The following is a 21,561-nucleotide window of genomic DNA, read 5'->3' as shown; positions in this document are numbered from 1 at the left end:
ATTTGAGTCGTTTCACTTGTGTCCAACTCTTTGCGACCCCCATTTGGGGTTTACTTGGCAAAGATACTGGAGTGGTTTGCCACTTCCTTCTCCAGCTCATTTTACAGATGAGGGAACTAAGGCAAACAGGGTTAAGGGACTTGCCCAGGGTCACACAGCTAGTACATATCTGAAGACAGATTTGAACTCAGAAAGATGAGTTTTCCTGATTTCACACCTGGCATTGTGCCACCTAGCTGCCACGAAGTGCATAACATGTAATTTAACGCACTTAAAGGATATTCTGTAAGTATTAGAGAACTGCAGTGTGTTTCTGGATAAAAAAAAAATACCCAACCCCACTCCCCCCTCCCAAAAAAACCAACCAAAAACCTGTTTCTATTTTTTTCTCATTAACCCCATTGCTAACTACCACTAACATTTTGTCACAAAAAGACTTTCTGGACATTAAATAATGGCTCATAGTATTAAGATAGGAATTTAAAGATTTCAACAATTTCTAAGTCTACCAAGTATATAAAGAATTTGCAGTTGGGGATTTTGAGAATGAGAAGTCGCTCCTCCCAAATCAAAGTGATGTAGCTTTATTAATAGACTAATTTCTACTTATATACCAATCATCATCAATACATGCTATAGATCACCACAATATGACTATTCCATTTGCTGACTTATTAATATTCTTTAAATTAAAAAAAAAGTGGCACATAAAAAACCAACATATTTTCTTTACCACTCTGGAGTTTTTACTATGTCATTGTTAAATACTAGTCAGGTACATCTTGGTCTACATCCAATGGGACTAAGAAATCAAAATAATAAATGGACCGAATTATAAAGTGGCCTCATCTATAAGGTCCTATTGATGAGCATGAATCTAGCATCATAATGTTATACAAGAGGTCTAGTATACATTTTTTTTTTTAACTTTTTGGTGAGGCGATTGGGGTTAAGTGACTTGCCCAGGGTCACACAGTTAGTAAGTGTTGAGTGTCTGAGGCTGGATTTGAACTCAGGCCCTCCTGACTCCAAGGCCAGAGCTCTATTCACTGTGCCACCTAGCTGCTCCTCTAGTATACGTTTTTAAAAGACCTATTTGATCAATTAAACTTGCATTATCTAGTTTTTATTTTTTTTTAAATTAGAAGTACAACTAAAAAAAAAAAACTATGCTTACCAATGATATCTGCGTAGACTTCCATCTGATTGTGCTGCTGGGCTAGGGTAAAGGCTTCATGATTACATTTGGACATAACAAGAAACTGGATAGCAGAGCCATAGTCACCCAATTGAAGAAAAAATCTAGAATAAAATAATTTACTACAAATTAGATTATGGTTTGTATTGAAACATAGTTTGTGATTTATTTTAAAAAAAAACCAAAAAACATTTTGAGCCATCAGTGTGATCGACTGTTCAGACAAATTATGTAAAACTTTATTAGTATAAAGGAGGATTGTGTGTAATTAGCTAGAATGATATAATCACAGAATGCAGTCAGCAAGATAAAGGTTTCATGGGTTAATGAGGCTTATCCCTCTGTGATCCCTTTTTCTGGATCTACAACAAGAGAATAACAGGATGGGATAAGCAAACCAACTAGCCATGATCCCAAGGGCTTTAAAAGTACCTAAGCTCAAGAGAAATTTCATTCTTTAAGAAAGAATGGAAAATCTTCTTTCTCGTGGTTCCTCCCATTAGTTCTAATTCTTCTTTACAACATGACTAAGGTAAAAATGTTTAATATGAATGTATATGTAGAGCCTATATCAGATTGCATGCTGTCTTGGGGTGGGAGAGAAAATTTGGAACTCAAAATCTTACAGAAGGGAATGTTGAAAACTAAAATAAATAAATTAAAAAGGTTTGGAAGAGACTAATAACCTAGAGTTGTTTGTGAAGGAGACCTTTGAAGGGGTCCAAGGAGAAGGACCAAATTTTTTGGTCCCTTGCCTTAGAAAAACAGCTCTACTAAAAGTATTAATACCTTAGAAATACCTCTCTCTTAGCTAACCTCAAAAAACAAGAAACAAAAACAAAACTAACAAAAACATTTCAGCATCTCATTTTAAGCTAGGAGGAAATCCAGCTTTCATAGGAATAAAGATGTTTTCTCCAAGTCTTGGAAAACAGAATCAAATCAGTAAAATCCAATTCTTTCACTTGGAATCCCCATCAAAAGGCTTTCTGAAGAGGTTATGATCACAGCATCATGGATTCAAGCTAGAAGGGACTTCAGAAGTTTAGTCCAATTCTCTCCCTTTACAGATGAGGAAACTAACTTGCCCAAGTTACCCAGTTCCTCTGACACCACATTCAGTGCTCTTTCAGGGGTGGGGAAGCTGCGGCCTTGAGGCCACATGTGACCCTCTAGGTCCTCGAGTATGGACGGCCCTTTGACTGAATCCAAACTTCACAGAACAAAGCCTCTTAGTAAAAGGATTTGTTTTGTAACACTTGGACTCAGTCAAAAGGCCACACTCGAGGATCTAGAAGGCCACATGTGGCCTAGAGGCTGCAGGTTCCCCACCCCTGTATGAAGAGGCTTGAGAAGGGATGTTGAAGGAATGAAGCTCTCCTGGATCAATGTGTTAAATGTTATAAAAGGTTATGAGAGGACATACAAAATAATATTCTGTGGGGTACCTGGCCAGGAGAATGAATATAAGCTAGGAGAGGTGTGGATGTTGAATAGGAAGACCTTCCAAAGCAGAAGAAATACTGAACCCTATCTAGCTGTGAATTAGCTCTTCAAAGTCAGGATGTTGGGGAAATGATAGTAGTATTTCTGTGCCACAAAGAAGGTTAAAAAAAAAAAAGAAAGTGAAGCTAGGTGAGTGTGAAATTTTTTATTTTTTTCTGAGCAAGAGTAAGAAGTAAGCGTAGTTGACCTGACACATAGAGAAAACCTGAGAGGTTAGCTGAAATTGTTTACCTGGCTACCATTTTGGCTCCATCAAGAGACTGTGTTTCTCTCACAATTCGAACAGCTTTTTCAGGATTATTAAGGTGATCCAAGTAGATACGGATGACACTGTTCCATTGTTTTGCATTCTCATAAGCAAGAACAGCTTCTTTATATCTGTAAGAAATAAATAACCACTGTGCCAGCACTTTCTTAATTTAAAAAAAAATAAATTTTATTGATGCTAAATTTTGTCTTTATATCACAGTCATTTCGACACCTCTTCCACTAACTGAACTTACCCTCAAGATAAAGAAAAACAATTAAGTAAAAACATCCAATACAGTGACCACATCTGACAAGGCATAACAATATTCTGTTCTGGCAGTACTCCTCTGAAAGGGTATTTTTCATTATCTGTTATCTGAGATACTTGCTGGTGTTCAAATTCTCAGAGTATGACTTCCTTTTAATGATCCTTAGTGATCCTTTTGTTCATACTGTATTTTATTCTTTAAGTTTTACTTATTTTGTTCTGTATCAGTTCATGTAAATCTTCTCTTATTTCTCTGAATTCTTCATATTAATCACTTCTTAGTGTACAATCGTATTTTATTATATTCATAAACCACAGTTTGCTCAGCTATTCCTCAGTTGATGGGCACCCACTTTGTTTTCACTTCTTTGCTACTACTAAAAGTGATTTAGAGCATGTTTTCATTTTATTTTTAGTTTGCAGATCTTTTTGTGAAAATTGTTCATATTCTTGAACAACTTAGCTACTGGAGGAGTGGCTCTTGTTGTTTTCAACATTTTTAAGGAGTTTTGAATATGAAGAGTTTGAATATAGACATGCCTTTTCTTTGCTCTGTCTCCCCTTTAGTTCACATATTGATAGTTAACTTTAAAACTTATACTAATATAAACATTTACATAATCTAGGAAGTATACAAACCTTCCATCTGCTTCTTTAGCTTTGGCATACTGTAGATGGATCTTAGGAGAAGAAACATTAGGTAGAAGTTCACCAACCTTTGCCCTAGAAAAATGGCACAATAAAAAACTAATTATTCATTCTTTCAAGTTAAAACTAACTTATTACTACCAATTCTTGATATATTTTTAAAATCTCAACTGCTGATCATATTGTGTAGTCAATAACTGGTTTTTCCTTTTCGTGGTGGTAAGTAGTTGTGAGTAGAAAGAGAAGATAGGGTTTATTAATCTTTTCTGGATATTTAGTAATTGATTTACCCATACCAACCACTGCCTTCAAAGACTCCAGTTTTCAGCATAAGATACTTAGATTCAGTCAAACTTGATCTATGGTACAAAATGCAAAGAAAAAGGTAAAGAAAAGAGGGGCATGAGTAAAAATTCCTGCATGAGGACAGTTGGAAGACTGACTTTATAAGTCTATGGAGATGTTGGTAGAACATCAAGGTTGGAAAAGCAACTTGAAAATTATATGGGTAAAGGCAGAGAGGTATATGGGTGATTATTATGGAGTACAGGTGAGTTAAAATATATTTCTAAATATTATATTGATAAATCCTTACCAGTTTTTACAACGAATGTAAACAGATGCTGCTTTGTCATAGTACTGCCCTTTTTCATACAGCTGGGCTGCTTCTGAGAATTGCTGCAATAGGACAGTATTAATATTTTGACCTTTATGAAGAATAGGACTGACTCTTTTTCTTCAAGTGAATATCTATATAAATGAAAGAATACCTTCATATTTTCCAGAATAGCACCACAATCCCTTTTCAGGAGTCGACTTGGATGCTTGATGGCTTGGTTAACCCCTCGTCGAATATCTCCCATTCTAATAGACATCTGAGCCACTCCAGCTAGACAGGCCTCATCATGTTCTAGGTGCTGGAATTGAAAAACAAATACTTAAACCACTCCCTTAAGAAAAAGTTATTGAAAGAAAAATGATGAATATTCTTTGCTTGTTTCCCAGTCCCAAGCTGGGGCAATGATATTGCTATAGTTAATTGAATCCTTTGAACAATGTTTTGAGAAGATGCCAAAAAGACATTTATTCACTGTTTTGTTTCACATCTGCCAATTGTCATAGTGCCAATTATTTTCCTTCTTTAGAAAACTGATTTTTAAAATTTATTTTTATAAATTTTAAAATTAGATTTGTCAGTGTCTTGTCTTTGATACAGTATTACATTTTATATAAAATTCTGGACATAAAGCACACGGGCCACGAAAAAGGATATTAATAAGAGAACAATGATTTGTCTATCAATGAGATTTCTTTCTCCTGTATAGACACTTATAAATGGTAAGTCCAACAATCAGTTACTAAACACTTACTATGTGTGATGCACTGTGATGGGTGTTGAGTATACAAAGACAGAATGAAAAACAGATATATAATTTGCTGAAAAGGAGGAAACAAGGAAAAGCTTTCCATAGGAGATAGAATATGAAATGAGCCTTGAAGGAAGTTAAGGATTCTGAGGCAGAAGGTAGAAGGGAGCACGCTACAGACACAGGAGACAGCTCGTGTGAGGGCAGAGAGACAAGATCGTGAAGGTCTTCAAATGCCAAGGTGAGGGGTTTGTATTTTATGCTGGAGGTAATATTGAGTCACAGAGTTTTCTTGAGTGATCAGGGAGAAGGGGCTGGACCTGTTCAGATCTTTGCTTCAGGAAGATCACTTTGGCAGCTGTGTGGAGTATATGGATCGAAGACAGGGAGGAAAGCAGGGAGGAAAGCATGAATGTAATAGGGAGCTGCTTCAATAGGTCAGGTAAGAAGGGATGAGAGCCTACATTAGGGTGGTGGCCATATGAGTGGAGAGAAGAATTTATAATTCTCTGGTCTTTATTCAAGGTTACCTTATTATCACCTGTTATTCCTTTCTCATAATGAGCCAAAGCATTTACATAATCACCCCTAGAAGAAAAATCATAGTATATTTTAGTAAAGTAAGAATATTATGTTCCCATATCTTATATTAAGTTCTTTATTCCCATATCTTCCCAGAATATATATCAACACATCAAGACTCTTTGATTTTGTCTGTGTGGGAACTCCTTCCAACAATACAGTTCAAAAACTGTCTATAACTTTATCAATTAGTCTTACAGAGTTGTTTGAGACTCAGGAATAATTTCTAGGAAACAAGCAAGTAATATTGAGTTGGATACTGCTACTAATATTTATTTGTAGAATGAAGTTAAGTTGATGAACACACACTCTGTCTTGAGAATAAAGTGACTATTTGAGGCTGACTAATTCACTTTCCTTCAATTCAGTTTAGTTGCAAGTGTTCCCTTTGTGCCCTGTGCTATAGTAGATACAAATTATTGTTAGGAATACACAATAAATAGAATACATGGTCAGATCTCAAGTGCTTAAATGCATTAAAGATAGAATCAGTCAGAGGCATAGTCAAGATTGTGGAATAGCAAAAGGAAGTTCAACAAACTCCTCCCAAAACTCCTCCAAAGAGATCTAGAAAATGCACCAGACCAAATCTTGATGGGGAATTTCATTAAATTATCGCAGTGAGTCGCTTTTCCAGCCCAAGTGAGCACTAAGAATCAGAGAGGTCTGTGGACACTGAATGGGGAAGAGGTTTGACTAGGAATGAAGTCACGTGGAGTGCTCCAACACTGGGAGAAGCCAAGTACCAGGTCAAGAGGAGATCCCACACTTGTATTGGGGCACTGAGCTGGGAACAGACAGCAATTTTGTGCCCACTACTCATTTCTGGGTGCATTCTGGGTAGGGAGCAGTTGCAGTGGTGCACCTGAAGAGAAGTTCAGGGGCGGGAACAGCGGTGAGGCTAGGATCACATGGGCAGAGCAGGGTCTCAGGGTCTCAGTGCGAGGCTTCATCTGAAGCTTGCAGAGAAATAACCAGGCAGGAATCCCAGACCAAAGGAAAGCCTAAAGTTCTGTCCCTTTGAACCATCAGAGCTCCCCAACTGGCTGATAGGGGTTGAGTCTAGCAGTAGTCTACCAATGCTTAGTCACAAACCCAGATCAAGAACTTGCAGAGCTCAGACAAGGGGGCAGCAATCAGTGTTTGCTATGATCAGACCACTTTGGGATCACTGGAAAGCTTGTGGTCCCCAGTTTGAGCTGTCCCTGAGATTCTAGAATAGCACAACATCCAATATTCCAGCAACAGGATTAGCCTAGATTTTCTCCCTACTAGTGCACAGAGGTGCCCTAATACGAAGTCCAAATTTAGGAAGCAGGCTGGAAGAACGAGTAAACAAACAAAAAGAACCCTACCATAAAAAGCTATTATTATTACTATTAGAGAGACAATCAAGACAAAACCCCAAAAGAGGATAAGAACTGGAAAACATCTATAGGCAATGCCTCAAAGGAAAACATAGCTGGGGCATAAATTCAATTAGAATTTCTAGAAGAGAAGAAACAAATGTTTAAAAAATTTCTAAATGAAATAAGAGCACTAGAAAGAATTGGAAAATTAGTGAGAAATATGAAAGGAAGAATTGGAAAGGGAATTAACAGGTTGGCACAAGAGATACAAAGTCTTGTGCAAGCAACAAACTGACTGAAAATTAGAATGGACCAAACAGAAGCCAAATACTCCATGAGACAATAAGAAACATTCAAAGTTGAAAGAAAGAAAAGAAGAAGAGGAAAACCTAAGGTATTTCATAGCAAGAACAATTGACTTAGAAAATAGAACAAGTAGAAAAAAATTAAGAATCACTGGACTAACTCAATGCCATGACTAAAAAAAAGAATCTAGACATCATATGTTAAGAAATCTTAAAAGAAAGCTGTGCAGATCTCTTAGAACGAGAGGACAAAGTTGAGATAAAAAGAATCTACTGGTCATCTCCTGAAAGAAACTTCAAAATGAAAACTGTCAGGAACATGATAGCCAAAATCCCTAGATTGCAGCTTGGAACAGAATATTCCAGAAAGCAAAGGATATAAGCTTATAGCCAAGAATAACTTATTCTGCAAAACTGAGTAGAATGCTACAGGGGAAAAACGGACTTTAACGAAAGAGGACAGGGGTCAGCAAACTAAAATATAAAAACCATTCTTAGCTCATGGGGTGAGGCGGCGGGCTAGACTTGGCCCATGGGCCTTAGTTTGCTGACTCCTTTTTTAAAAATTCTTTTAAAAATTTAATTTAATATATTTCTGAACTTAAGTAATAAAATAAACATTTTTATAACATAGTAGAATAGAAAAAAAGATAATTACACATAAAACTGCAAATCTATTATGTACTAAAATAGGGGACTTTTAAGCATTCCTAATGAAAAGATCGGAGTTGAATACAAAGTCTGAAGTTCACACAACATGAGCAAACAATTATAAGGGACTAAACAAAGATAAACTGTTTACATTCTTCATGGGGAGATGATACATGTATCTCCTTAGAACTCCAGCACTACAGAAAGAGTCTAATTAGACAGAAGGCTAGGAATGGTTCTGTGATGTCTTGATGATCTCAAGAGAAGAACAGAAAGAGAGGGGAAGAGGAATATGTTAGAGTGGGGGTTAGGGAACTTATCTTACCTAATCAGGGTGCACAAGTAGACATCCATACAAAAAAGGAGGAGGGAGTGAGGGAAGTGGCTGACACCTGAACCTCACCTTTATTTGAACTGGTCAAAGAAGGGAAGAATACATAGATCATAACACAGAAATACATTTCATTCAACAGGGAAATAGTAGGGAAAGGGGAGAAGACAGGAGAGGGAGGATTAAGGGAGGAATTTGTCCTAAGCGAAACAAACTCTTAAGAATGGAAAAAAAATATTTATAGCTCTTTTTGAAGTGGCAAAGAATGGGGATCTGAGGGGATGCTCATAAATTGGAAAATAGTTGAACGAGTCTTGGTACACAAACATGGTGGAATACTCTTACGCTGTAATAAGTGATGAAAGGGATGGTTTCAGAGAAATCCAGAAAGACTGTATGAACTGATGCAGAGTGGAGTGAGTAGAACAAGAACAGTTTCTATAATAATAACCACATTGCAAACAAAAACAACTTTGAAAGACTTAAAAACTCTGGCCAAAGTAATGACCAGCCATGATTCCTAAAGACTGATGATGACATGTACTGCTGCCTCTTGACAGAAAAATGATAGACTGAAAGTACCAAAGGAAAGTTTTGGTTTTTTTTTTTTTTTTTGGACATTGCCAATGTGTGAAAATTGCTTTGCTTTGCTATACATATTTGGAACGGGTTTTGTTTTTCTTTTGATCTCAGCTTAGTGGGTAGGTGTGGGGGGGGGTTAGGGTATGAGGGGAAAAAGGAAGATTTCTGTTGATGTTTTCCTTGTTCAAGATTCCTACCAATGTTACTTCAAACTGTCTTGGAGTAGAGGCATGTCTGAAGGCATGGAAAGGGGGACTATGCCAATTTGGACATTTATTCATCTTAGCAAGAATGCTTAGATATTAGACTAATGCTAAGCTAATAAAAATGGCTTCTGGCAGACTTGTGCCCAAAATGAAGTGTACAGTATTATGATTTTTCTTGGACATCCTCCAATATCCCAGTCTAGGTCTATCTGCCCCTTCTACTGTGCTCTCCAATGTGCTTCCACAGTTCCACAATTAACAAACTTGCTGGAGTCTACCTGCCTCTTCCTCCCCTCATTCCAATTCATCCCCCATTCAGCTGCCAAAGTGATTTTCATAAAGTGCAGGTCTGACCATGTAATCTCCACTACTCATCACACTTCGATGTCTCCCTGTTACTTCTAGGATCAAACAGATGATCTTTCTGGCACTTCAAACCTTCACAACTGGGCCCCTTCTTACCCTTTCCACTCTTACCCTCCGTGTACTCTACAATCTAGCCACAATGGCTTTCTTGTTGTTCCTCACACATACCATCCCATCTCTTGACTGCCTTTTCACCTTCTGTCCCTCATGCCTAAAATGCTCTTTCTCCTCACCTGTGCCTTCTGGCTTCACTGGATCCCTGAAAGATTCAGGTCAAATACTACCTTCTGCAAGAGACCTTTCCCACATTGCCCTGCCCACCTTACCTACTTGTTCCTTCCCTCTGAAATTACTTTATATTTACAATGTACGTATCATGCATGTACAATATTTTTTTTAATGTAGTCTTCCCTTTGATACTGGGAGATCTTTGAGGGTAATCTGTGTTTTTTTACTTTTTTGTATCCTCATTGATTAGTAAAGTGTCTACTGGCAGTGAGTGATGTAAGACTGGAGCTCAGATAGAGATTAAGGCAACAGGAATCATCTGTATGGAGATGATAATTGAACTCATGGGAGCTGCTGAGATCATCGAGTGATAAATTATAGGGAGGGAAGGAGAAGTAAAGATAGAAGGCATAGGAGTAAGAAGAGAAGTAGAGGCAATGATGGGTTTCTCAAGAAGTTTAGCTGAGAAAGGAAGGAAACACATAGGATGATAGCTGATAGGGATGGTCATATCTAGTGAGGGTTTTTTAAGGATGGAGGAGACATGGCTATATTGTAAGGCAGCAGGAAGGACCCAGTAGATAGGGAAATTTAAAGATGAGTGACAGAGCAGGAAGGCTAGAGGGAACAATATTCTGGAGAATACAGAGGGATGAGAATAAGGGGAGCATATTCAGTGGTTTGCCTTGGCAAGGAGAAGAGTCCCTTCTTCTTGTGAGATAAAGGTAAAGGACAAGATTTTGCTTGGCTTATTCACTTTGGGATCACACATACTAATTTTAAATCTGGGGTTGTTTAAAATGGAACACAACTTAAACTACCATTTGTGTCAATACTTTTACTCAATGCAGTACATATCTGGCAATAAATTATTTAGGAATATTTAAAAATAACTGTTCTCTAGAAAAGAATACTTTATACTATTATTAGTAATTTTTAAATGGACATATAAAGCAGATAACATACGTGAACTCAAGCTGAATAGCATACTCTTTTGATATGAATGGGATTTGTTCTGGGGCCAGACGTTTAGCAAGGTGTAGTGCACTGTCCCAATGTTGCAAATCTCGTCTCATCTGTGATGAAAAGAAATGCCTTAAATTTGAAATAAAGAAAATTCATATGCAAAAGTCAATTAGATCACCACAAACGCTATTTAATAAAATAGTATCTACAAAAATGGGTTAAAACCAATATTTAGGTGGTAAAATAACTACAGGAAACTGAAGATATACATAAATCACAGGAAATAACAGTGTTAAAAAAAAAGCATAAAGAAGATATTGGTAGAATTAAAATAACAGAGGTCTTTCTCCTGGCCTTTAAGATCAGTTTACTGTGTCCTGTACTTGGTTACAAATCCAAAAGCATAAATGACCACATATGAAAATGATTTTAGGTCCTGCATCTTATTCAAGATTGAAGGAACACTCTCATTCTAAATCTCTTCAGAGTTTTGACATATTGTAGAGGGAGCATGGGACAGTAGAAAAAATATTTGATTTGGAGTCACAGGACATAACAGTATGACTATGAGAAAGTTCCCTCAACTGTAAAATGAAGGCGTTGGACTTCTAAGGTCCAACTCAAGTCTTTTCACCTTATAAATGAATTCTTTTTTCAGATCCAGGAGAATGCTATTATTGTACACATCTGAGTAGGGAAGAAAGAGGATTACTTCTTTCTCATCACTCATGTGTGCTCTAGAAAAAGTTGCAAAAGCAGATATATTCCTACATCAGTGAGTACTAGTTTTAATTTTGAAGTTCTGAGGACATCTTCAATCATGTCAAAGGATGCTATATAAAATATCAAAGAATTCCCTGAAGAAAATAAATTTGACCTCAAATTAATTTGAGATTTCAATGGATTAATGATCTCATTGGTATGGGTACAAAATGCCACATTTTAATACGTTATTTTTAAGCTCACACTAATTTAAAAAAAAGTATATATAATATACATGTGTTAATATATGTAAATTTTTTCAAAACAAAATTAATCTCAAGAAATGTATAGCGGTAGCACTCTATGTCAATGAAAGGAATCACCATCATATACACATGTGCATATATAGTCATAAATCATATTTTATATCCACGTATATATAGACCACTTAGGAAGGGTGGGAGGGAAATGAAGCTTCAAATAAATTGGGTATTGAAGTACCAAATATATGGTCAATATTATTTTACATCTTTTAAGCCTCTTTTCCACATAGATATGTTAGATACTTTACTGTATAGAATTTATGAGGAAAATGAACAAGAGTTGCATAGGATGCGAAGCCATGGAGGGGTACATTTGTATTGGTGGAGTGTATGGCCACAGAGATGACATCAGATTCACCAAAGGAATATCAAAGTATTAACTAAGTGTTAATTTTGCCCTAAGGTTTTAAAGATATAAAATATTTTAAACAAATAAATCCAGAGTGAATACAAGAATTTAGGCAGTTAAATGGATACCTCCAGTGCAGCAGAGGGATAGATAGATGACAAATAAAGATCCTGAGCCAGACTGAAATCATTTGTAAACATGGCAAGATGTCCTGCTAAAAGGTTATGGTCTTCTATTCCCTGAAAACAGAAGTATTTTCAAATTACAAATGTTACATGGATTTAATTTACCAAGAGACTATGCTGAGATGGATGTGATGATTCTAGGAATTCACATACATAGCAATTAGGGAAGCCTTGGGCAAAGGGATGAGATTTTGAAAATATTTTGATATGAAGAATGAATGAATCAGAGCATGACAGACTTGGTGTGTTAAACTCTAATTTTCATTTGCTGCTAATTTAACTTTAAGATTGAAACTGTCTTGATAGTTTGGGAAAATATGATCACAACCGCTGGTGCTATATTATTTGTTGGCACTAACACAATGCTGTGAAGGTGAAACCATTATTGCATTATTATCCTAGAGTCATACTCAGGTAATTAGAATCAATTTACCTTAGACTAAACCCTTCCATAGCCAAAACCCCTAATGAAACTGAATGAGCTTCATATCAGACAGCCTTTGGGAAGGAGAGGGAAAGTACTCTTAACTTAGGGGGTTATCTGACTGATTTGTTGAGTCATCACACTGTCCTGGCAAGTTCCCATATTGCCCCCTCACTATTACTGGCTCTTTAAAGAATTTCTCTTTTGTTATCAATTTCATAGATCCATAAGGACTTCTGGATCTATGAGAGTCCTTAAAGGTCACTGAGTATGTTTACTTGGCAAGAATGCTTTATGTACCATCACTAAAGAATGCCTTGGCTTTTGAAAACATTACAATGACGGAGAATTTACTACTTCATGATACAACCACTTCTTTTTTGGACAGTTCTATTTGTTCAGAAATGCATTCTTTTACTGAACTAAAATTTCCCTTCTTGTAATTTCCACGCATTATTCCCAGTTCTACTCCCTAGAGTTACCCAGCCAACTAATAATCCTTCCATAAGAAATTCAAGTATTTGTAGTTAGCTATCACTTCTCTATATCTTTTCTTCCCCACTTTAAAAATTCCTAGGACCTGGTTGTTCTCAGGACACACTCTAGTTTCTGTATAATTTAAAATATGGTACTTAATATTGAGTTCAATACACTCCAGGTATAGTCTAACCAATGCAGAGTAAAGGGGATTATTAGGTTCCCTTGTGCTTGACATAATACTTCCATTAATGTGGTTATGATTGCATTGTTTTTTTAATTGAATTTTTGTTTAAAAAATAACACTACTAAAGTATGATTAAATTATCATTTTGTATAGTCATACCATATGCTTGAATCATATTGAGTTTGCAGTCAAGTGGGGTTAGCCAGTCTTTCTCATGTGAACATATTCTAATGTTACATATTCTATTACTGTTAAAATCCATCTTGTTTGAATTGGGGAATCAGTTCAGAAAATCAAACATTGTTAGGAAAGGAAAAGACCATATCTAAATATATAGCCAAACTTGGCAATAATTAAACAGATTTCTGGATTTTTTTATTAAAGAGCTTAAGCCTTTAAAAAATTAGTCTGGACAAATTAAATAATCCAAATATGAAATGGTACAATAATGTGACCAAAGTTGAGAAACTGAATAAAAACACATATCTTTTGAAGGAATAGAAAGAGAATGTTATTTTTTTTCCCTATCCAAATATACAGTAATAGAAAAAAGAAATAGCTAAAACACTAAGATAAGTGTTTAAATTACTTTAGCAATTTAACTGAAATCTTGAACTATCCTTTCTTCATAAAAATGTATTTTACCTTTACTTGTTCTAGAGACATCACCATTCCAACATTTCCAATCGTACGGTAAACTCGGATTGCAAACTCCACTTCCGTGTGATGTAGGCAGGCTCTGGCAAGTTCATTCCAAGTATCTTGATCATTGAGGATTTTGCACAATTCCCATGCATCAGAAAACCTACAATGAAAAGTCAAATTGACTTAAAATTATGCCACAGATCAGAGGTTCTTAACCTAGGGTCCAAGGACACTAAAGTGGTTTATAGACAGATTTCAAGAGATCAATACTTGAACAGGGAAAAAATTACATCTTCATTTTTACTAACCTCTAACTGAAATTTAGCATTTCCTTAAATTATGAATGTAGTCAACAAACATTATTTTTAGGAGTCCATAAGCTTCACTCGACTACCAAAGGGACACATGACAAAAAAAAGTTAAGAATCCTTGCCAAATATGACAAAAAATGCCTTCTAAAGTACAGCACCTATCTATGTTTTTCAAGCTCCTTTTAATCTGTGATTTTTTTTTTTTGGAGTTTGCTCTGGCAACATAAACCATTTTCTTTTTTAAAATTTTCTTTTTAAAATAATATTTCTTTGTATCTTCTTCAGATCCTTCCTTATGATCTTATTTTTCCCCCTGAGAAAGATCTAGTGCTTTATGAGGTAATCAAATTAAAAATTATATTCAAATTCTCCCAATTAATTCTATTTTCCACTTTCAATAATACTTCAGACAGATAAGAATGGACATTCCTATACCATTCTGAGAAAATGAGCACTATGCCTAATTAATTATGTTAATTTGACACCTAATTAGATAAATATACTTAGGAATTTTTGTTGTTCACTTGTTTCAGTTATGTTGGACACTTTGTGACCCCATTTGGGGTTTTCTTGGCAAAAATACTGGAGTAGTTTGCCATTTCCTTCTCCAGTTCATTTTTTTTTTTGGCTAGGCAATTGGGGGTAAGTGACTTGCCCAAGGTCACACAGCTAGTAAGTGTCAAGTGTCTGAGGCCAGAGCTCTATCCACTACGCCACCTTGCTGCCCCTATCCAGTTCATTTTAAAGATAAGGAAATTGAAGCAAACAAAGTTGAGTGACTTGCCCAGGGTCACATAGCCAGTAGTGTCAGAAGCCAAATTTGAACTCAGGGAGACGAGTCTTCCTAATGCCAGGCCTGGTACTCTATCCTCATTGCTACCTAGCTGCCTAATATTTAGGAATCCCAATATATCAATGTATATTATAAAAAAAATTAATGATATTGGTCAAATTTCTTTACAGTAAAATTGAAAGATTATCTAAAATTTTTGTTGGGTTAGAATTTTGCCATATCAAAAACAATTATACCATGAGCTGGTCATTGGATTGAGCATAGATATTTATTTTCAGGCATATTAAAAATTTGAAATTATTAGCCTGGAAATTATAACAACTAGAATGAGATTTGATCTACATTATTGCAAAAGCAAATAAAAGTTCCAAAATTTTGTGTGCACGTACATTGATTTATTTAAAATCCTACCTTTTTAGCATTAAAGCCTGTGTCAGCATTTCTTTCAGTTCATTGGGCTCAGGATCTTTTAAACTGCCAAGGAAGTTATGGGTGTTAAGGTAGATGTTGTTGGTTTTTCCACTCTGTGTCTGGCACGTTAATTCTCCATTATATAACAGCAATGGCTTCTGAGAAAATGGAACTTTGGTACCACCTGCCAAAATTACCTTGGAACCTGGATTATTACAAACATTGTTTAAAAAAATTGTTTTTTCTTATTTGTAATATTTTTAGAACACATCTGACAAAGCTGACAGCAAATGCCAGCATAAATAATTGAAAGAAAATATTTTGGTTTAATTTAGTTGCCAAAAGAAATTCTATTAATCAAAAGGACAAAAAAAAATTAAGTACCTTGTATAGTATCCTTATGGAAGACAAATGTATATACCTTGTCATCATCATAGGCAATAAATACACCTTTATCCAATGGCCAGTTTTCCCAAAGAACACCTTTAATAGTTGGTGAGAAATTTGGAATTTCATAGGTGACATCATTAACCTACAAAAAAAGGTTTATTAAATTAGTTCACATACTTAAATCATTATTATTTTTACAACTCCATCCCAATATTGTTCCCCTAAACCCACATTCAACTTAAACCACCAGGGAAATAGAGGAAAAATTTCTTTTCACATTCTTATTTGACACCTCTGTGTATATAATAGATAAGAGTATCTAGATAAAACCAGTAATTCTAGGTAAGTAGGGGGAAAGTACTATGAGATGTACACAAATGAAGCTTCATACTAACGATAATAACTCTAGGCCAGGAATGACAATTTTGTAGCTTAAAAATGTTCAAAATGTAAATACTCTCCTTAGAAAACAAATTAAAATAAATTATGTGAATTAATTTGATTTAAATAAATGTCAGTAGCATGTTTGTTTCAAAAACTGTTTGATAATACATTCTAGTAAACGTATAATATAAATGTGTATGGACATGAGATTTAAAAAGCAAAATATTATCCCTTAGGATTCAGAAGAAAAAAGGTCTTTTGACCATCCTGAGTGTGTGTGTGCAGAAACAACTTCTTCCTTCATCTCATTCCCTTGTGCGCTTTTAAACACAACAGAACTTGAAAAGGCCCGTTGGGGGTCACTTTGCTGGCAGAAGAATTAATAAACCAATGGAATGGCTACCCTGCTAACTGATATTCCCGACAGTGCAGAGGGGAGATGAATTCTTCCTCATCTAAGGCCGTAGAGAAACCCATCAGTAGACCTGCTTCCTCCCTGCACCATGGGAAGAAGCAGAATGAATAAACACGCATTGGAAAGAATAGAGGAAAATAAATAGAGTAACTGCACACAGTAGTGGCGTGAAGAGTTATGTGTCTTCATACGCATGCAAGAGAAACTGTTTTCCTTTAAGTAGGCTACATGACAACAAACTGTGAAGACTGAGCATACATGAATAGTTAATGCAATAAAATAAAATTCATGACAAACTTAATGTGACATATATGTATAATGGTTATATGTACTACATGGCAATTAAGCATAAATGGTGAGCATAAGTGATGATAATTGTAACTACTTTTATGTAGTTCAATCAATCAGTTGAGAGGGTAGGTCAGTATAGAGCATAAAGCATTGGACTGAGAATCAGAAGACCAGGGTATTGATTTAGATTCTACCATTACCTCCCTGTTTGGCCTTGGACAACTCACTTTACTTTTTAGAATCTATTTTCCTTATCTGTGAAAAGAGGACGTTTGTCAACATAACTTCTTAGGATCTTCCAGCTCTTACATTTTACTATTCTACCTTGAGATTTCTAGAGTCAGCTAGGAAAGGAAAGGAAAAATGAAACTGTCTGTTACCCTTATGAAGTCATCTGGATCTGCAATCTAGGCAGTTAGACACTCACACTCCTCTGGCTGGGCTGCTTTCCCACAACGTGTTAGGAGCCAGGATAGGTCTGAGGTGAATTCGAGCAAGGTAGGGAAGTAGCCTTGAGGAGGCCATGGGGTATGGTGGAAAAAGCAATGAATTTGGAGTCAGAGGACCTGAGTTTAAATCCTAGATTACTGCAACTTATTATCTGTATGGCCCTCTTGGGTCATATTCTACCTCTTGGGTTTAGTGTCCTCATCTGTAAAATGAGGAGATTGGACTTGGGGACTTCTAAAGTCTCTTCCAGCTCTAAATCTATGATCCTATGATGCTTTTCTGTGTGGTGGGAATTGTTGTCTTTTTTCTTGGGAATGTAGATCAGAACAGAGGCCACCCGGACCTAAGCCTCCACCCAGGAGGTAAGTAGGGGAAGAAGGAAACATAGCAGTAGTTGATTCTTCTTGAATACTCCCAACAGAGGGGGCTCAGAGTCACAAAACCCTTTTTCCCTTCTTCTCTCAATGCGTGAATTATACAGATAAAGAGGGCTCAGAGTAACTTCTGGGTCTTCCTAAGCTCCCAACAGGAAGCTACTGCAGTTTGCTGATTATTCAGTCATCAGTGTGTAGGATAGATTGGAATGGTGAGAAACCTAACACAGGGAGGACATCAGGGAGGCTACTCAATAATCTCAATGAGAGGTGAGGAGGGACTGAACTAAGGTGACAGTTATGACAAAGGGTCAAATACAAGACAGCCTGCAGAAGTAAAAATATCAAGATTTGGCAATTGCTTGGATATGTGGAGTGAGGGAGGCTGAGAAGGCCAGGATAATGCTGAGGTTATGAACTTGGTAGAAAGTCGAGATGGTGATGCCTCTGACAAAAATAGGTAAGTTTGGAAGAGGTGAGGGTTTTGGGGAAAAGAGAGTGAGTTCCAGTTTTGGACATGTTGAATTTAAGATGTCTCCCAGACATCAGTTTGAAATGTCTAACAGGCAATTGGTGATGTAGGATTAAATTTCAGGAAACAGATTGGAGTTGGATAGACAGATCTATGAGTCATTTGCATGAAGAGGATAATTTAACCCATGAGAGTTGCTAAGTTTACTGAGAATGTGAAGGTAGCAAAAGAAGAGAGCCTAGGGCAAAACCTACATTTATGGGATATGATATGGATGATGAGTCCGCTAATGAGATTAAGGTGTTGTAAGTCAAGGAGAAGAACCAGGAGGGAGTAGTGCCACAAAAACCCAGAGAAGAGAGCATCCAGGAGGAGAGAGTGGTCACTAGTGTCAAGAGCAAACAGGTTGAGAAGAATAGGACTGAGAAAGGACCATCGGATATGGCAATTAAGAGAACAGTTTAGAGAACACTGCTGAGTGATGGAGTCAGAAGCCAGATTGGAAAAGGGTTGAGTAGAGGAGAGGTGGTGGTAGAGAGTATTGACAACTTTTTCAAGGCTGAGAAAAGACAGCGCTAACTTATATACTAACTTCAGGGGATGGTAGGGCCTAGTGAAGGTTTTTTTTTTTTAAGGATTATACTGGGCATAATTAAGGCAATAGGGAAGGAACAAGTGGGTAAGAAGGAGTTGAAGAAGAGAGACAAAGAGAGAAAAAGACAGAGATAGAAAGAGACAGAGAGACACGGAAGAGAGAGAGAACGGCTGAGGATGCAGTCTTGCTGAAGAAGAAAGGAATGGACAGAATCAAGTACACATGTAGAGGAGCTGGCCTTGGCAAAGAGAAGGGTCATCTCTTTCATAAACCAGGTGAAATAGAGTGAAAAGTGATGCCAAGGGGTTTTGAGATGAACAGAATGAGAAAATAATGAGCTGACATTGAATGGTTTCACTTTTCTTAGTAGAGTAAGAGACAAGGTCCTCAGGTGAAAGAGGAAAATGGTTGTGACAGATTTGGAGTAGCTTTTGTGGGGAGTGAAATAGGTAAAGAAACTGAGGCTCAGAGGTGCTAAATGACTTGCCCAAGTCCCATAGATAGTAAATGACAGAGAAGGGACAGAGGACAGGCAAGAGAGGTGGCTGCCTCATGTACAGTGTGGAGGAGCACAAGGAAATCTTTTTATAAATGTCCATGTTTTTAATGTCAGGAAATTCTGCTCTCTATGGCATATAGGTATTTATTTTGTGATAAATTTAGTCCCATGTTACAGTGAAGCATCTGATACACATTAATACATCGGATATAATTTGCAACCACAGGAAAGGACAATTTTCAAACCAGGCTTCAAGGGCACAAATACTTTGCTTTGGCTCTGACTAGAACCCAAATGCATTCCAAGTTCAGTACTTTTTCACTATGAGATGGATGTGGGGCAATTTGGAAGAACTGATGAAAAGGGAGGCCTGGGTGAGCTAGTGGGTGGCATGAAAGCACTCAATTCCTGAAGAATAACCAAAGAAGAGGACAGCCTCAGGGACAGGATGGTGATTGGGATCACTTTGCATGAAGTAGCCCAAGCAAGACTTCAATTTAAATCTAGTTAAGTCTTTTCTCCTCCTCATACATCATGCCTTAACCTGGAGTGTCATGGCAAAGATCAGCTGACTGCTATGAGCTCTCTTTCCTGTGAAGCATAATGAAGCCTGGGGCAAGTTTCTCAGGACTGGATCCCCAAGTAGCTTTGCTTAGCTAACAGAAAGTATAGAGAGGTTGATTTATGTCCTGTGATCCTTAGCAGGAACCAGGAGCCAGAGCAACATATTTAAGTGCCTGAACATTCAAAATCACTAGTGGACTCTATATTCTAATCACATTTACTTTAAAAACTTCAAAGACCTGTAATTTTTATCAGTGTGGACATGTCAACAACTCAAGCATATTACAACCCTTCCATAACAGATAGGAATTAACTATGGCTGAACAAATTCGTTATCTGGTGGCAAAACTTATGCTGATAAGTGTAATTCACACATTTTAAGTTTCTTTTTAAAATGAAATTTTAAAAGGCATTTAAAAATCTTTCAAATAATACAGGATTTTAAGATCTGGCCAATTTTGAATTATTCAGTAAAAAAACAGTGATTGACAAATATTTAATGCCTGCTATGTTTAAGGATCATAGGCAATGAGGTAATGAGGGGGACTCAAATATGAGACATAGTCTCTACCTTCAAGAAACTTAAAATCTTGTTGGAAAAATGTGACATAAACAAATCAAAAAATAACTACTAATGGAAGCTAAAAAAGTCTGGTACAGATAATAAGTGCTTATTTTTCATGAATGGTTTTTTTGGGGGGAGGGGAGGCAATTGGGGTTAAATGACTTGTCCAGGGTCACACAGGGACACACAGTAAGTGTCAAGTGTCTGAGACCAGATTTGAACTCAGCTCCTCCTGATTCCAGGGCCGGTGCTCTATCCACTGTGCCACCTAGTTGATCCCCAACAAATTTTTAAAGATAAAAAACCTATGAAAAATCATAAACCATGTTTTTTGAAATATGAAAATGCCACAAAATGTGGAACCATTATTATAGTTCAATTACAAATATAAGTGTTTTAAAATCCTAAAGCTTTTGCATTGTTTTAAAAGAAAATTAATTTATACATTCATTTTTTCTTTATTAAATTTTAAGAACTTAAAGAAAAGCATGATCGAAATTATTTTCAGAACTTACAGGACAGTAGACAAATCCTTCACTTTTTTCATCAATGAAAACCAATTTTGTCCCATTAGGGTCAGGAAAAATTTTTTTCACACTGACAGGATGTCGATATTCATTCACATATTGCCAGTCTTCAATAAAGAAATACCTTATAACGCCAGTCTAAAACAATTATAGTCATGAAAATGTTATGAGACACTTTCTTTTTTAAAGAAAATATTTCACATTTTTAAAGAAGTATTTAACTCAAAACTGAAGTTAGCCACATATGGTAAATATTTTAAAAGGTAGAACAAAATCCTATGTTAACTGTGAATGTATTTCTGATTCAATACTTTGCAAAATCTGATATTTTTAATTATATTTTTGGCATTATCACATTTTAAATCTTCAACTTAGAGGAAACTTCAATCATCTGACACTTATTTCTATCCCAATGATCTTAGGCAT

At 36.3% G+C, this 21,561-nt stretch overlaps 1 protein-coding gene across 2 annotated transcripts in view; it reads right to left on the bottom strand.

Moving 5' to 3' along the window:
* The window catches only part of LOC114023361 (WD repeat-containing protein 19), an 80,625-nt gene that overhangs the window by 31,342 nt on the left and 27,722 nt on the right, over nt 1-21,561 (bottom strand). For both annotated transcript variants that reach the window (XM_027835968.1, XM_027835969.1), the window contains exons 15-26: nt 21,124-21,273; nt 15,994-16,141; nt 15,610-15,814; nt 14,095-14,254; nt 12,305-12,415; nt 10,803-10,912; nt 5,767-5,824; nt 4,640-4,786; nt 4,465-4,547; nt 3,861-3,944; nt 2,936-3,082; nt 1,178-1,302 (exon numbers count right to left, since the gene is read on the bottom strand). In XM_027835968.1, the coding sequence (XP_027691769.1) occupies nt 1,178-1,302; nt 2,936-3,082; nt 3,861-3,944; nt 4,465-4,547; nt 4,640-4,786; nt 5,767-5,824; nt 10,803-10,912; nt 12,305-12,415; nt 14,095-14,254; nt 15,610-15,814; nt 15,994-16,141; nt 21,124-21,273 (1,528 nt within the window). The remainder of the gene's footprint in view (nt 1-1,177; nt 1,303-2,935; nt 3,083-3,860; nt 3,945-4,464; nt 4,548-4,639; nt 4,787-5,766; nt 5,825-10,802; nt 10,913-12,304; nt 12,416-14,094; nt 14,255-15,609; nt 15,815-15,993; nt 16,142-21,123; nt 21,274-21,561) is intronic.

The sequence above is a fragment of the Vombatus ursinus genome, unplaced genomic scaffold (genome assembly GCF_900497805.2).
Source record: "Vombatus ursinus unplaced genomic scaffold, bare-nosed wombat genome assembly UNPS02014818.1, whole genome shotgun sequence".
Classification (NCBI taxonomy): domain Eukaryota; kingdom Metazoa; phylum Chordata; class Mammalia; order Diprotodontia; family Vombatidae; genus Vombatus; species Vombatus ursinus.
This window is presented reverse-complemented; position numbering and strand designations above follow the sequence as displayed.